The sequence below is a fragment of the Rhinolophus hipposideros genome, assembly GCF_964194185.1.
Source record: "Rhinolophus hipposideros genome assembly, chromosome: 14".
NCBI classification, from domain to species: Eukaryota; Metazoa; Chordata; class Mammalia; order Chiroptera; family Rhinolophidae; genus Rhinolophus; species Rhinolophus hipposideros.
In genome coordinates this window covers 25822644-25839658 of record NC_138060.1, presented here as the reverse complement: position 1 = coordinate 25839658, position 17015 = coordinate 25822644, and the positions used below count along the sequence as shown (strand labels likewise).

Genomic DNA, 17015 nt, shown 5'->3' with positions numbered 1-17015 from the left:
GCCACATATTGTGAGATTCCATTTCTATGACATGTCCAGAATAGGCAAATCCATAGAGATAGAAAGAGCAGTGGTTGCCAGACCCAGAAGGAGGGGGGAATAAGGAGTGATTCTTTAATGGATACAGAGTTTCTTTTGGGCATGATGAAAATCTTCTGTTCTTGGTAGTAATAATAGCACAACTCTGAATATACTAAAATCCCCTGAATTGTACACTTTAAAAGAGGGTGAACATCATATATAGTACATGAATTATAATTCAATAAAGCTGTTATTAAAAAATAACCTTATCTGATTTCAGGAAACTCTAGCTCCAATTACATGCTCATGATTCTGAATAACACACTACAGACTCGCCCTCGGAGACCTTTATTCAGCTTAGAATGCTCTGCCCTACTTCCTTACCCTTTCCCCACCCAAATCCAACTTTTACTTTTAAAGATAGTCTACTCATCCTTTAAAACTAACTGGTGATGGATGTTAACTATATTTATTATGGTGATCATTTTTGCAATGTATACCAATATCAAATCAGCACACTGAACACCTGAAACTAATATAATGTTATATGTCAATTATATCTCAATTCAAAAAATAAAATTAATTAAAAAAAAAAGCCTAACTGGAATATTTGTTCCCTTCTGTATGAAGCTTTCCTTGGCATCCCTACTTTCCTAAGCAGGAATAACTGCTCTCGCAGCACTTAACATATAAATAACTAAAACATTTTCAATGATATTAGAGTACCATATTTATGTCTGTTTCTCACACTAGACTATGAGCTCATCACATTAACTTCTCTATTCAGTTACTAGCACAGTGCCTTGCTATCAAACTTCCAAAAGATTCTCAGTAATTCTTTTTCAAAAACAGTATTTATACAAATACATATTTTATAAACAATATATGAAATGATACTGTCACATAGAAATCTGGGTGAATCTTTTGCAATTTCAGTACTGATGCATGAAAACAGTCTAACATGAGAATTAATTGGGCATTCTTGATTGCATTGCTAAAATAAATAAGTTGAGACCTTTCTATATGGGAAACAGAATTTTGTAGTTTTATTAATGAACATTTATAAATGCCCTGGGAATCAAACATGGAAATCAAAACACTATGTTTATACAGATGTGAATATTTTTTGGCATACATACTTATTTACACGCACACTGAAAAGAGTAACATGAATTAATGTAGGTAGGACAATGATATTTGCTATGAGGTCCTCTGGTGAGCATTATCTTAAAACACAGTCCTACGACAATGGAAGCAAGAATGTACAATGGGGTAAAGACAGTCTGTTCAATAAGTGGTGTTGGGAAACCTGGACAGACACATGCAAGAAAATGAAGCTGGACCACCTCCTTACACCATATACAAAAATAAATTCAAAATGGCTTAAAGACTTAAATGTAAGATCTGAAACCATAAAATATCTAGAAGAAAATATAGGAAGAAACTTCACGGACATTACCCGGAGTAAGATTTTCACTGATATATCCCCTCGCGCGAGGGAAGTAAGAGAAAAAATAAACATGTGGGATTACATCAAACTAAAAAGTTTTTTTCCCAGCAAAGGAAACCATCAATAACACAAAAAGGGATCCTACTGTATGGGAAAAGATATTTGCCAATGATATATCTGATAAGGGATTAATATCACAAATCTATAAAAAACTTACTAAACTCAACTCCAAAAAAACAAACAACCCAATTAAAAAATGGGCAGAGGACTTGAGGAGACATTTTTCTAAAAAGGACATACAGAAGGCAAGAAGACATATGAAGAAATGCTCAACCTCACTAACCATCAGAGAAATGCAAATAAAAATCACAATGAGATACCACCTCATGCCAGTCAAAATGGCTATCATCAATAAATCAACAAACAACAAATGCTGGCACGGATGTGGAGAAAAGGGAACGCTAGTGCACTGTTGGTGGGATTGCAGATTAGTGCAGCCACTATGGAAAACAGTATGGAGGTATCTCAGGAATCTGAAAATGGAACTACCCTATGATCCAGTAATTCCACTCCTAGGCATCTACCCGGAGAAATCCAAAACTCCAATTCAAAAATCAGTATGCACTCCTATGTTTATTGCAGCACTTTACACAATAGCCAAGATATGGAAACAACCGAAATGCCCATCGGTAGATGACTGGATTAAGAAGCTGTGGTACATTTATACAATGGAGTATTACGCAGCCATAAAGAAGAAAGAAATCTTATCATTTGCAACAACATGGATGGATCTAGAGAACATTATGTTAAGTGAAATAAGTCAGAAAGAGAAAGATAAGTACCATATGATCTCACTTATGTGCGGAATCTAAAGAAAAGAATATGTGAATGAACTAATCAGAAACAGTTTTGGGGACAAAAAGGAAAACAACCGAGAGTTGTTAGATGGGCGGGGGAGGGGGGGGAATAAGGGGAAAGGTGAAGGGATTAGGAAGCAGCTGGTAACCACAAGATGGCCTCAGGGTTTTTTGAAAATTAATTTGGGGAACGTATTCAATAATGTAAAGATTTTGTTGGGTATCCGATGGACATGCGTCCTATTTGGGAGACCACCTCAGGGATACTGTGGATGCCTGACCATGGCATTGTACACCAGAAGCTAAACATTAATGAATGCCAACTATAATTTTATATATATAATGTGATGGCTCGGTGTGAGGTCGGAGGGATAGTGGATGGGGGGAGGGGGGTTCACAGTGTGAGGGATATAAATGATGAACGTCTAAGTATTACCATGTCTTGTACATCTGAAACTAATAAATTAAAACAAACAAACAAACAAAAAAAAAACACCATAGTCCTATTTAGAGCTTTTTATGAAAAATACTGATCCTTTTCTATGACAGGAGCTGCAAATACCAGTAACTAGTAGGATCATCAACTGAAGAGCATCATCTAAATAATGAACATCACTTAAAGAAGACGTCTGGGCAAGAAACTAACAACAACGTTTGTCTCCAGGGAGGAAACTGGGTGGTAAGGGACAGGTGCAGAAGGCTTCTTTTCCACATAGAATATTTTTTATACCGTTAAATTTCATATCAAGTACATTATTTATGTCTACAATTTGCTTCTTGGCACCAGATAACCATCACTATTAAAGAATGCAGGCCTGGGGTTGCCAGATATGATTTTTCAAAGAAGTTATAAATGCTAAAATTCTGATTTTTATGTAAAACTCATAATTTTGAAATGTTGGCTTTATTCAGAACTTAACACATAGGGCAGGCCAAACAAAACACACCTGCAAGCCATACCTGGCTCATAGGTCAACCAGTTTACCACCTCTAATCAAAAATTTGATGTGGGGCTTATATTCCAAAACTGTAAATATAATTTAATGGAGGAAAACTTCAAAATGAAAACTCAGACTTGTTGATGAAATCATGCCACATCCTGCCCCACCATCTATCTAGTCACTATTGTGCTCTTAAACTTCTGGTGTCTTTTAAAAGGCTATCAATATTTGACCAACTGAAATGCAAAACAAGGCAGGTTTAATCAAGGAATGTGCCCATTATCCTAACATCTGCTCTGTTTTAAAGAGTGAAATATGGGGTCAATTTCAAGTTGCAATTCTCCTAGCCAACTAAAGAGAGGTATGTGAATTATTTCTACGTGGCTGGAAAAATTCCCACAACCACCTAGTCAAATGATTGTATGGTTGAAAAGACCCATAAGTTATGTTTTCCTTATTATAGGGCAGTACAGTGCTGCTCAAAACACAAAATGGTGGTGGTGATCGACATGATATTCTGAACCTTTTCTGGGAAAATCTCAAAGTCTCCTAAAGTCCTGGAGAAATGCTATTCATCACCCAAAACTGCAATTAAGAGACTCCCTGTGGTGGTACTCGAAGATTGCATCTGTTGAATGCTCAGAAGTCACCAAAGCAAATACCGTGTTTCCCCGAAAATAAGACCTAACTGGAAAATAAGCCCTAGTAGCATGACTTTTCAGGATGACATCCCCTGAACATAAGCCCTAACAACAACAACAAAAAAATGCGTCTTTTGGAAAAAAACATTAACGTAAGACCCGGTCTTATTTTCGGGGAAACACAGTAAAAGAAGAACCAGTTGCAGGTCTAAGTCGAGCACTAGAGATACACTGTCTTGCTTCTCTGGTGTGCCTAAAACCTCGCCCTAATCTGCTGAAAGCTTCAAGGGCTCTGACTCTGGTATTTCCACCATGTTTTTCCTACATTCAGTGCTAGCTCCCATCTTCCAAACAGCAGCCTTTTTACCCCCAGCTGGTATAGTGTGACGCCGGACCATGTACTCCCTTGACCACTGGGGCCTCCCCCAATGATGAGAACACACAACCCCAGGCAAAGGTGGGGGTGAAGAGGTCATCAATGAATTGGGCTACAGGACTAATGGCAACTTTGCGGATACAGGCGCTCAAGGTTTTCCTTACGTAATTTGTGGAATTGCTATGATAGGCCATGATTTTCCTAAGAGCTCTTTCATTCAGGTGACTGAGGAGAAAGCTGTTGATTTAATCTCATTCATTCGTTTTGAGGAACAGTTCATTTTGTTAAGTGACTGGACTAGCTCTATACCATATACAATATACCCTTTTAGAAGAACAGTGAGCATTTGAAAAAACAAAATAACCTATTTTTTAATCCCAGTGTTTAAAAAAACCACCACAATTATAATGACCCAGGAAATTAGGATCTGCAAAATATTCTAATTAACAAAAGAAAACATAACTCTCTTAGGTTGTAACTGAGGAAGCCATTTCATGGTGGGTTCAGTGGCCTAAGAAGAATGATCAAATTATGAAATAAAAGCCAGGAGTGTTCTCTCTGAAAAAAATGGCCATAGTCCAATGTCTTCCTTGACTTGCATTTTGATGTATGGACATTAGAGCCAACTCTCCAATGGCCAAGGGTATGCTGTTCTTCAGTCAGAAACAGAGGTGCTTGGAAATCAGTAACTTGTACTTCCTTTATCAGCAATTTTGTGCATTAGGCACCTACTATACAACGACCTGCACACGTCAGCTTTCAGCAATTGTGGAAGGTTTGTTCTAAGGAAAACCATCATAATTAACTGCTACCTTCCTTTTCCAGCAATCTGAATATCAAACAGGTTTTAAACACGTAAGTTCTCAGTACATAAAGCTTGTTTTATTCTCACCTCAGCAGCTTGGGTCTCTTGATGCAGCAATGTAAGACCAGTTAAGTCTTCTAAGAACGAATGTGAAGAGTTGAACACCTTCGTTAGGAAATTAAATCCCTCTCGTTCATATTGATCAAGAACCTGTAAAACATTTATATATTTTTAAAAGGGATGGCACGTTTTAAATGCATATGAAAAGATTTTCACTTCTAACAAGCATCTGTCAAAAATGAAACAAAAACTGGAATTAAATATGGTGGATAATCAATCTGGTGGGCATAAAACTGGGAGGGCTTAGCATTTACCACTCTTTTGCTTCTTAGAAAGATGACAATCTTATCTTTCAATTCAGATGACAATTTTTCTCAAATAACATAAGCTATAGGCAAATTCACTAAAAATAGAAGAGTTGGAGTTACTGATTTTAAAGTTCACTTGTTAGGAAAAGAATAATAGGCAAGAAGAGCCAAGAAAAAAATTTACAAGGATAAAGGGAAAAGAAGGGACAAAAGGATGGGAAATGTGACATACTGGCTAGCCAAACGTATTTTAAAAAATAATAATGTAAAAATGTAAAACTAAATTTCACCAGGCATATCATAAAAGAGGAGTCTTAAAAAGCCAATAAGTGTATGAAAAGTTACTTAGCATTACAAGTGATCAAGAAAACGAAAACTAAAACCCCAATGAAATACTACTTTAGATCTATCAGCATGGCCAAAGTGAAAAAGACAGAAAATACCAAGCACTGGCAAGGATGTGGAACAACTGGGATTCTCATGAGAGTACAAAATGAGACAACCACTTTAGAGGCTCAACACGCATATGCCCTATGATCAAGCAATTCTACTCCCGGGTATATAACCCCAACAAAAAATGTATACATACTCGTATGTGCATCAGAAGACCCAAACAAAAGTGTACACAGCAGCACGATTCATGATAGCCCCAACTAGAAACTGCTCAAGCGCTCATCAACAGTAGAATGAATGAACAAACTGTGGTTTATTCATGCAGTGGAATCTTATATAGCAATGAAGACAAACTACAACTACATGCAACAATATGGGCAATTCTCACAGACAATGTTAAACAAAACAGAGAAGCAGTATGTGCTGTGTGATTACATTTATATAAAGTTCAAAAAACCAAGCAAGATGAATCTATGGAGTTGGAAGTCAGGAGAGTGGTTACCCGTGGAGGGACTGTAATTGAAAGGGGGCACACGGGAGGATCTGGACTGCTGGTGATACCCGCTACTTTATCTGCATAAGTCTTACAAAGGTGTACTTGGTGAAAAATCATCAAGCACTTTTTTGTATATATGCTGTCCTTCAATAAAAAGATCAAAAGATAAAAGGCTAGCAGTCTTTTATAGGAACATGTGAGCAGTCAGAAGCAATCAAACAGATAATTATCACATTTCAGAATTCAGTGATCAAAAGAACTGTGAATTGCAGAAAGCAAACAGTGAACCAGAATGCCTCAGAATTCAGAAGAAATAAAGATGGATGCTTCAAAAAGACAGCAGACATTGAAGATAAATTCAAGAAATCAATAACACATGAATAGAAAGGTTGGAGACGCAGTAACACAAAAGAAGAAAAATTTTAAAATATTCTCCATTCAGAAATGAAAATGTGTAAACCCTTCAATCCAGCAATTGTACTTCAAAGACTATTCAAAGACTTTTCTTTGTTGAGGGCCAGGGAACTGTGATTTTCCTTTTGTTGAAATATTCTTTAATACTCAATTATCTTTCACTTTACAAAGTGAGCATTTTAAAGAAAATCTAATAATAAGAATGTTGACTCTTCAGCCGCATGCCCATACCATTCTTGCTTGTGCCCTGCTTGCACGGGCTCAAAGACTGGTGTGTAAAGATGCTCACTGCAACGGAGTTTGCAGCAAAAAAAGATTAGAAACAATTACCCTTTAATAGAGGACTTATTTAATTTATTTTAAATAAGTTACTTATTTAACTTATTTAATTTATTTAATAGAGGACTTAAATTATGGTGTATTTACAAACAAGGACATAATCTGGGTCCATTAAAGGAATCTATAGTATTAATATAAACTGATTTCCGAAAGAGACAATAAAAAGCAATGTCCAGACCACGTGTCTAGTACTGTTTTTAAAATAAAAGTGGAGGAGAGGGAAACGTACATGAGTGCGTGTGCGTATACTGCTTGTTTATGCGTGTAACCTCTGGAAGAATACATACACAGCTGGCATCAAGGACTTGCCTCCCTGTATTCTTCTATACTGCTTGAATTTTTTAACCGTGTGCATGTATTATTTATTTAAATAATGTTACAATCTTAATTCAGTTTTGTTTTTTCTGTGTGTGTTTTCCCTCCAGTGGTGGAGAAAGGTCTCAGAAGAGAAGGAAGCAGAACTCCAAAGCCCAGATGAAGGAGTTGGCGCTAAAAGGAGGGGCAGTCCTCCCTCAGCCACAGGAAGCAGGGCAGCTGTAGAGATAACTTAGGATCCTGAGCGGGAAACGGGGCTGAGAGGCGTAGGGTATAAACAGCAGGCAGCAAAGTCCTGGGCTGCCAGAGAGAAGGGGTGGGATGAGCCACTGAGCTTGAGCAGGGTGGTGATGGCCTGGGACAGCTGCATGGAGACGGTGAGCAGGGAGCTCTGATCGGCAGCACAGAAAGAGTGCTGAGCAATCTGAGGCCCCTGCTCGGGGCAGAAAATAGAAGTTTTGAAAGAAAGGGGGTTAAGGACACATCGAAGCCTGGGGACTGTCCAGAAAAGGGTAACAAAGATGGAGGTCAAAGAAATCCAGGGACTGGTGAATACGAAAAAGGGAAGGGACCCAAGACTGGTCAGCAAAGACTTGCAGGCTGGAGGGAACACACAAACTGGGATCCTGGAGGGCAAAAGGGATGGGGTGTGTGTGGCGGGGGAGGGGGTGACAACAGTCTCATGGCGTATACAAAGTAGTCTTTTGCTGATTAACCACAGTAAATTCATTTGACAACCAACTGCCTGAATAAAAAGGTACTTAATAACTAAATCTCCCAGTAGTAAAATTTCTTACAAACCAGAACGTTATCTCAGAAAAAACATGGAAATTAAGTGACCTTTTTCAAAATGATAAATACTGTGTGTTTAACGATCACTTATTTCTGAGTGAACCACTAAGCTCGTGAAATAGCTACTTTGTGCCAGGTTTCCAGTAGGGTAAAAGGAGAAATGGGTTTGAAAAATGGACAAAAACTTTGAAAAACATTGGAATAATTCCAGAGATGATACTTTGTTAGACTTCACTGAACTTTCAGTTTTCAAGCCTATGTTTCCATATAATTTTGTGGTGCTACAAATCGGGACAGTGGAAAAACTAACAGCAAGGGGAAAATGAGTAAAGGCCACCTCCCCCATAATCAGGATGTACAGAAAGTTTAATGCTGAATTATTAATAGCTCTGGCTTGAAAAATATGTGGAAAAACTTAATCCTCAAGGGGCATATTTAATCATGCAAGGGTTTTCCAGTATTCCCTTTATGTGCTGGGAAGTTAATCTGTGTTACGAGTATAAGCAGCTTATAAAAGGTACCAGGATTTTCCCCCCTACGAACAGCTTAACTGTCTTAAAGGGGGGAAAACATGTTTTATATTATCCAAAAACAACAACACCCAAGATAGTATCACGATGAATTTGAGCACCGCAACCACCTGTCAATCTACATAAAACATACCACACCTTCTAAGTGAATTATATAATACATGGTCCTGAGACATGCACACATTACATTCTGGGCGGTTTTATATTGCAAAGGTACTGGGAGAGTTTGCTATGCAGAGAAATAATAATGACTCTTTTAGTATAAAGACATGGATCCTTTTCTGATAGACATGATTTTCCTTAATTATTTTGTAAGGCTAGGTTATCTTTATTCTCAACATATATGAGCACATACTCCTGGACAAAGATTATAGAATCACTTCTTAAAACATGATTTTAGGAATATCACTTCTCTGACTGAGATTCTCTAGTGACTCCTTTTTTTTTTTTTAAAAAAAAAAGTAGAGTTGACATAAAATATTATATTAGTTTCAGGTGTACAACATAGTGACTTGACATTTATATAACTTACGAGGTAATCACCTCACTAAGTCTAGTAACCATCTGTCATCATGCAAATTTATTACAATATTATCGACTAGATTCCCTGTACTGTATACTACAGCCCTGGGACTTATAACTGGAAGTTTGTACCTCTTACTCCCCTTCATCTTTTTTCCTGATCGCACCACACTCCTCACCTCTCACTTTGTTCTCTATATTTATGAGTCTGTTTCTGGGGTTTTTTTTGTTTTGTTTTTTTTAAGATTCCACATGTAAGGGAGATCATAAAGTATTTGTCTTCCTCTATATGACTTATTTCACTTAGCATAATATCCACTAAGTCCATTCATGTTGTCGCAAATGGCAAGATTTCATTGTTTTTTATTGCTGAGTACTATTCCATTATATAGGGGTGCCAAAAAAATGTATACAAATCGACACTTTGGTCAGCGTTGCTCAAGCAGTAGTTTGCCATAATCAGAAGTGTCTGGACGCTGATGGTAACCACTTTGAGCACCTCTTGTAACTGCAGAAGTCAAATGTGACTTGTATTCATCGTTTGTTATCGGTATATATCAAGTATTAGAATTTTAATAGTTTTTTTCCTTTCTTAAAATGTGTATCATATTTTTGGCACCCTCTCTATATAGATATATATCTGCGTATATATCTCACACCGTCTTTTCCATTCATCTATCGATGAACACCTAGGTTGCCTCTGTATCTGTCTAGTGTAAATAATGCTCCTCTAAACATAGGGATGCATATATATTTTTGAATTAGTATTTTGGTTTTCTTCACATAAATGCCCAGAAAAGAAACTGATGTGTTCTATAGTAGTTCTATTTTTAATTTTTTGAGGAACCTCCATACATGCATTGTGTTTTCCACAACGGCTGCACCAATTTGCAATCCCACCAACAGTGCACAATGGTTCCCGTTTCTCCACATTCTCGCCAACACTTGTTATTTGTTGATTTTTGGGTAACAGCTGACAAGTGTGAGGTGATATCTCATTGTCATTTTAATTTGTATTTCTCTAACGATTAGTGATTTTTTAGCATCCTTTTATATGTCTGTTGGCCACCTGTATGTCTTTTTTGGAGAAATATTAATTCAGGTCATCTGCTCATTTTTTAATAGAATTTTTTTTTTATGTTGAGTTGTATGAGTTTTTTATATATTTTGGATAATAACCCCTTATTGGATATAGAATTTTCAAATATCTTTTCCCATTCAGCAGGATGTCTTTATTTTGTTGATGGTTTGTTCTGTGCAAAAGCTTTTCAGTTTGATATAGACATATTTATTTATAATTTTGTTGCTCTTATACATTAAAAAAAAATACTGCTAAGACCTATGTTGAAGAATTTACTTCCCTTTTTTTTTCTTCCGGAGTTTTATGGCTTCAGCATGTACATTTTAGTCTTTAATCCATTTTGACTTTATTTTTGTATATGATGTAGTGGTCCAGTTTTCCCAACATCACTTATTGAAGAGACTGTCATTTCCCATTGTATATTCGTGCCTCCCTTGTTGTAGATTAATTGACCACATAAGCAAGGGTTTATTTCTGGGCTCTCTATTCTGTTCCATTGATCTATTTGTCTGTTTTTGTGCTAATACCATACTGTGTTGATCATTATAACTTTATAGTATAGTTTGAAATCAGGAAGCATGATACCTCCTACTTTGTTCTTCTTCAAGATTCCTTTAACTATTCAGGGTCTTTTTGTGGTTCCATATAATTTTAGGATTATCTATTCTAGCTCTGTGAAAAATGTCATTGGTATTTAATAGGAATTGCATTAAATCTGTAGATTGCTTTTGCTACTATGGACATTTTAATTATATCAATCCTTCTAATCCATGAGCACAGAATATCTTTCTATTTATTAGTGTCATCTTCAATTTCTTTCATCAATGTCTTTTAGTTTCCAGGGTACAGGTATTTTGGCACCTTGTAAATTTATTCCTATGCATTTTACGCTTTGATGCAATTACAAACGGACTGGTTTTTAAATTTCTCTTTCTGATTGTTCATTATTCGTGCATAGAAATATGACAGATTTTGGAATATTAATTTTGTATCCTGCAATTTTACTGAATTCATTTATTAGTTCTAATAGTGTTTTTTGGCTTTTTTTGGTGCATCTTTAGCACTTTCTATATGCAGTATCATGCCTTCTGCACATAGTGACAGTTTTACTTCTTCCTTCCAGTTTGGATGCGCTTTAAATTGCTGTTTTACTCCTGTGTCCCAGAGCAGGCAAGCGTGCAGGAGTACGTCCCTCAGTGACGTCCCTACTGCAGTTCACACTGTCTGGGTAGGGTTCCTGGGATTACTGCATCTGTTTCTCCCACCCTTCTCTGTGTTTGGTGCGCAGAAGCTGTTCAATCAGCCCTCAGTTGTTCTTCAGGAAGAACTGCTCTATATGTAAGCGTATATTCAGTGTGTCCGTGTGGGGTGAGTCCAGGGTCTTTCTACACCTCCATCTTGGGCTCCACCCTTTGGTGACTTTTTACTAGATCAAACCCATATTCTCCTGCTAGGTATTTAAATCCCTCCATAACCCTCTACTTTTGGATGACTCTCTGAAGAATGATTTTCATAGAGTCTAAGATCTCCTGACAAGACCATGCAATGATTCTCATTTCATGAGGAGAAGAAGGGATTCATACTTTGCAACTCTTGTCTAGTATTCTTAAACAGGACACTGGCTCTGTGTACCATATCTGAAAAAACAGCTTGGGTATTTGCAAAGGGGAAGGGAACATGCAGTGTTTGAAAAACTCTTATTTAAAATTCCTGTTGTTTAGAAATTGTTCTTACTTGCTCTTAACAATTTAAAAATATATTATGTGTCCTGATTTATAAAAAACTCAGGGAAATCTTTCCTAATGTCCCATACAGGGTAATAAAAGAATATGGCTAGAAGCCACTAGGATCCTTAATTCCCATACTATAAGAATCCATAAAAGAAAGGTCAAAACACTCCCCTGTTAGAGACAGTCGCCCAGTCATCTGCAGAGGCTTTGCTCCAAGTTGAGGGCAAAACCCTGTTTTCCAGCTATGTTGCTGAGTGAGCCATTCCAGGGTGGAGAATCCCTACTTCAGATAATGAATGGGAAACATTGCTCATAAAACCAGGAAACCCTTGATCAGTCGCTGTCTCTTGGTGCCCTGGGATTTCTATCATAATAAAAGACAATCAAGAATGACAAAAGCCTCAATTTCAGCTGCCCTTACAACATGACTGCTTCACCTTCACTGCTCCCAGCTCCTCCACAGGACCATCACCTTGGAAAAGCTTCAACTCCTTTCTCGTTCCGTCTTGGTGCTGCCCTGCCTCGAATGATTTCCTGTATTCCACATTAAATGAGATTCTTTACTTCCATCAAAGGTCAGCTCAAGTATAAACTCCTGCAAGAAGTCTTCCCTGATTAATTGTACTCTCCATGATCTTTTCTTCCCTTTATTCTCTGATGCCACTCTCCACAGCACATTAAGTTGCCAGAGGGATTGAAGGAAATGCTCTGACTCACTGTCCCTGATAATCAGGAGTTGATGGCATTTTCACGTATCAATCAGATGTCCAATAACTTTGTTTTTGTTTCTATAGATGTCAATGATATAAAGCATATAACAGATGAGAAAACAGTTTCATATGGAAACATGAAACTATTATCCTAACTATATCTGTTTCTGTTAACTTGCTCTCTTGGACACAGGCAGGATTTATGAAGCTAAACTTACAAAGAAAAAGATAAATCTGAGTTCAAGATACGTAATGAGTTCAAGATATGTGTACTAACAGTATGTCACAAACTGTAACATTAATTGGATAATTACTGGCATGTCAAAAATATAGAACATATAAGTCTCCTGATCTTCCCCTAAAGTCACTGTATAGTGTACATTATTCTTAGGCATCCAAATGCAAAACGGGCACGATGGTAATTTAGAGGAGGTGGGTGATTTCAAATCAAAACATCAAATAGCTTTAAATTTGAGATAATTGACAATGGAATAAAGTCCCAAACTTTAGCATTTTAATTGAACCTTTTATGATGCAACATACAACTATACTAAAAAGAACCAAAAAAATATTATATCTTGGTATCTTCACGTACTAAAATCAAAGTTCTATTGAAGTCAACTGGTTAGAGGAAAAGAAACTAAGAACTGGGGATCAACATGAAACTGGCAGTAATTTGGCAACACTGGGCAAAACACTTTATCTTTTTGAGCCTGTTTGCTAATCTCTAAAATGGAGATGAAACTCCATGCCTAGCTCCCCACTTCCTGAAATATAAAAAAGGATTTCATGACTTTAATCATTGACAATGAATAGTTTATAAAGGACAATAGAAATGCTATGCATTTATTATATTTTCTTTGCATTTACTACTTTTAAAACACAATTTTATCACAAAATAGGGTTTGATAAGTACAGGAAATACGTGACAAGAAGACATGTGTGCCTTCCAGCTCAAGTATAGCCTTGAAGACCAACAACACGCTAGCACAGGTAAAGCCAGTGCGGAAGCCACTGGATGGGGCAGATTGGAGCTTTAAAGGAGCTCCAACCCCATTTTCAGAAAATTGCCACCTATTTGGAGGAAAATCCCATGTGCATGTTGTCTTTATTTGATCTGACTCAGAACTCAGTGTGAAAGCCTTTTTCCTGGGTACAGCTGTTGAAAAGTATCAGGGGCAATTATTTAGCATCATGATCTCCTGAGGTGGTGGATAACAGCTGGAGTAACAATAAACTAAACAAAAGCTTAAAAGGAAAGCCTGGGAAATACCATATTCTTAGGAATCTGGAAGACCAGACACAGGCATAGAGCTAAGTGCATGACCCAAATTGTGCACATGCTCAGGAAATGTCTGAGAAGACCCTAAGCTCTCACCTCTAGCTGACCTTGAGGATCTGTGCCAGCAGAAAACGAAAGGTAAGGCAGGATTCTTAACTGCCTGGCTGAGTTCTGAAAGCATATATGCACATAGAGCCCCACAACAAAGACTGGGAGACTTACTGCTTCCAAGCATTTAAGGAAATCTCTGTCGAATTATTAGGTGACCAGTAAGCCAACTGAGCAGAAACTTCATGGCCACACAGGATAAAGAATACAAACTTAATGGAATTAGTTCAAATAAATCTCTTAACATAAACAACAACAGCAGAGAATGACAGTAAACAATGGGGGGGGGGGAGATATGATTTCCAGAGGTGCCACATTATATCATATAACATGTCCAGTTTGCAACAAAAATCACCAGATATGCAAATAAACAGGAAAGTATGTCCCATACACAGAAAACAAAAACAGTTGATTGATGCTGTCCCTGAGGAGCTAACTAAACAAAGACTTTAAAACAGATATTTTGATTATGTTCAAAGAACTAAAAGAAACCACGTATAAGTAACTAAAAGAAAGTATGAGAATGATGCCTCACCAAAATAGGGAATATCAATAATGAAAAAGAAATTATAAAAAAGAACCAAAGAGAAATTCTGGAGTTGAAAAGTACAACTGGAAAATTCAATAGAAAGATTCAATGGCAGATTTGGGAAGGTTGAAGAAAGAATCAGTGAACTTTAAGACAGGTCAATTGAGATTATTCTGTCTGAGGAACAGAAAGAAAAAAGAATGAAGAACAATGAACAGAGAGCCTCAGATACCCACTGAGACACCATTAGGCATACCAGCATATGCCTAATGGAAGTTCCAGAAACGATGTGAGAGAAAGGTGGAAAGTATATTTGAGGAAATAATGGCAGAAAACTTCCCAAATTTGATGAAAAACACTAATCTACACATCCAAGAAGATCAACTCCAAGTAGAATAAACTCAAAGAGATCTATACCTAGACACACCATAATCAAACCTGTAAAAAGACAAAGGGATAATCTTGTAAGTGCAAGAAAGAAATAACCTGTCACATAAAGGGGATTATTTCTCACCAGAAACCATAGAGGCCAAAAGTAGTGTAATTAAATAATCAAAGTGCTGAAAGAAAAAGACTGTCAACCAGAATTCCATATCCAGCAAAGCTAACCATCAAAACTGAAGGAGAAATTAACACAGTCCTAGATAAACACAAATCTGAGAGAATTCATCACTAGTAAACCTGCCCTGTAAGAAACACTAAAGGGAGTACTTCAGCCTGAAATGAAAGGACACACTAGATAGTAACTCAAATCCACATGAAGAAATAAAGAGTACATGTAAAGGCAACTACATAGATAAATATAAAAGACAGAATAAATATATTTTTTTGTAATTATTTTTTCTTCTATGGGATTTAAAATACAAACATATAAAGCAATAATTGTAAATCTGTATTGACTGTCATAATTATAAAGATGTAATTTGTGTAACAAATTACAAAAATGTAACAGCACAAAGGAAGGGGAGGGAAACAGGTAAAAAAAAGTAAAGTTTTTGTATACTATTAAAGTAAGTTAATGGTAAACCAAACTACATTGTTTTGAATTAAGATTGTAATTATAATCCACAGGATAGCCACTGAGAAAATAATAAAAAAATACATTGTAAAATAAAATACACAGGAATGAAAATGGTACATTAGGAAACATCTATTTTCAAACAACAGAATGTTTCTAAAGGAGCAACTCAGGAAGGAACAAGACGTTAAGACACAGAAAACAAATAACAACATGACAGATGTAAATCCTATCTTATCAGTAATTACATTAAATGTAAATGAATTAAAGACTCCATCTAAAAGACATGGCAAAATGCATAAAAATCATAATCCAACTATACGCTGTCTACAAGAGATTCATTTTATATTCCAAGACAAAAATAGTTGAAAGTAAAAGAAGATATTCCACGCAGTTTCCATTATGCAAGATAATAAGTTCTGGAGATCTACTGTACAGCACAGTGATGATAGCTAACAATACAGTATTGTATACTTGAAATGTGCTAATAGGATAGCTCTTAAAATTCTCACCATACACACACACACACACACACACACACACACACAAATGTTAACTATGTAGAGATGATGGATATGTTAATTAGCTTGACTGTGGTGATCATTTTACAATATACAACATATATTAAAACATCAAGTTGTATACCTTAAAAACATATAACTTTTATACGTCAATGATATCTCAATAAAGCTATTTTGTAAAGGGAGAGATTCCATGCAAACAGTAACCAAAAGAGTTAGTTGGAGAGGCAATACTAGTATTAGACAAACTAGACTTCAATATTATTACTAGTGATGAAGGACATTATATAATGACGAAAGAGTCAATATTAATAAACAATTATAGTTATAGGTATATACATGTATCTACTAACACAGCCACAAATACATGAATAAATGACAGAATTGAAGGGAAAAATAGAATTAAACAATAACAGTTGGAGAATTCAATACTGCACTTTCAGTAATGAATGTAACTAGACAGAAAATCAGCAAGGAAATAGAAGACCTGAACAATACTATATAACAACTAAATCTAATAGGCATCTCTAAAAGATTTATATCCAGTTACAGCAGAATACACATTCTTCTCAAATGCACACAGAACATTCTCCAGGATATACCATGTGTTAGGCCATAAAAAAAAGTGAAATCATACACTATATGTCCTCTGACCACAATGGAATGAAATTAGATATCAATAACATAATTAAATTTGGGAAACTCACAAATATGTGGATATTAAACAACACACTCCTAAAAGCAGTGGATGAAAGAAGAAATCACAAGGGAAATTA

The 17015-nt window shown here is 36.4% G+C and overlaps 1 protein-coding gene across 14 annotated transcripts in view; it reads right to left on the bottom strand.

Annotated features, from left to right (window-relative positions):
* The window catches only part of ATG7 (autophagy related 7), a 220902-nt gene that overhangs the window by 97542 nt on the left and 106345 nt on the right, over positions 1-17015 (bottom strand). For all 14 annotated transcript variants that reach the window (XM_081072631.1, XM_081072636.1, XM_081072637.1 and 11 more), the window contains one exon: positions 5179-5301. In XM_081072631.1, coding sequence (XP_080928757.1) covers positions 5179-5301 — 123 coding nt within the window. The remainder of the gene's footprint in view (positions 1-5178; positions 5302-17015) is intronic.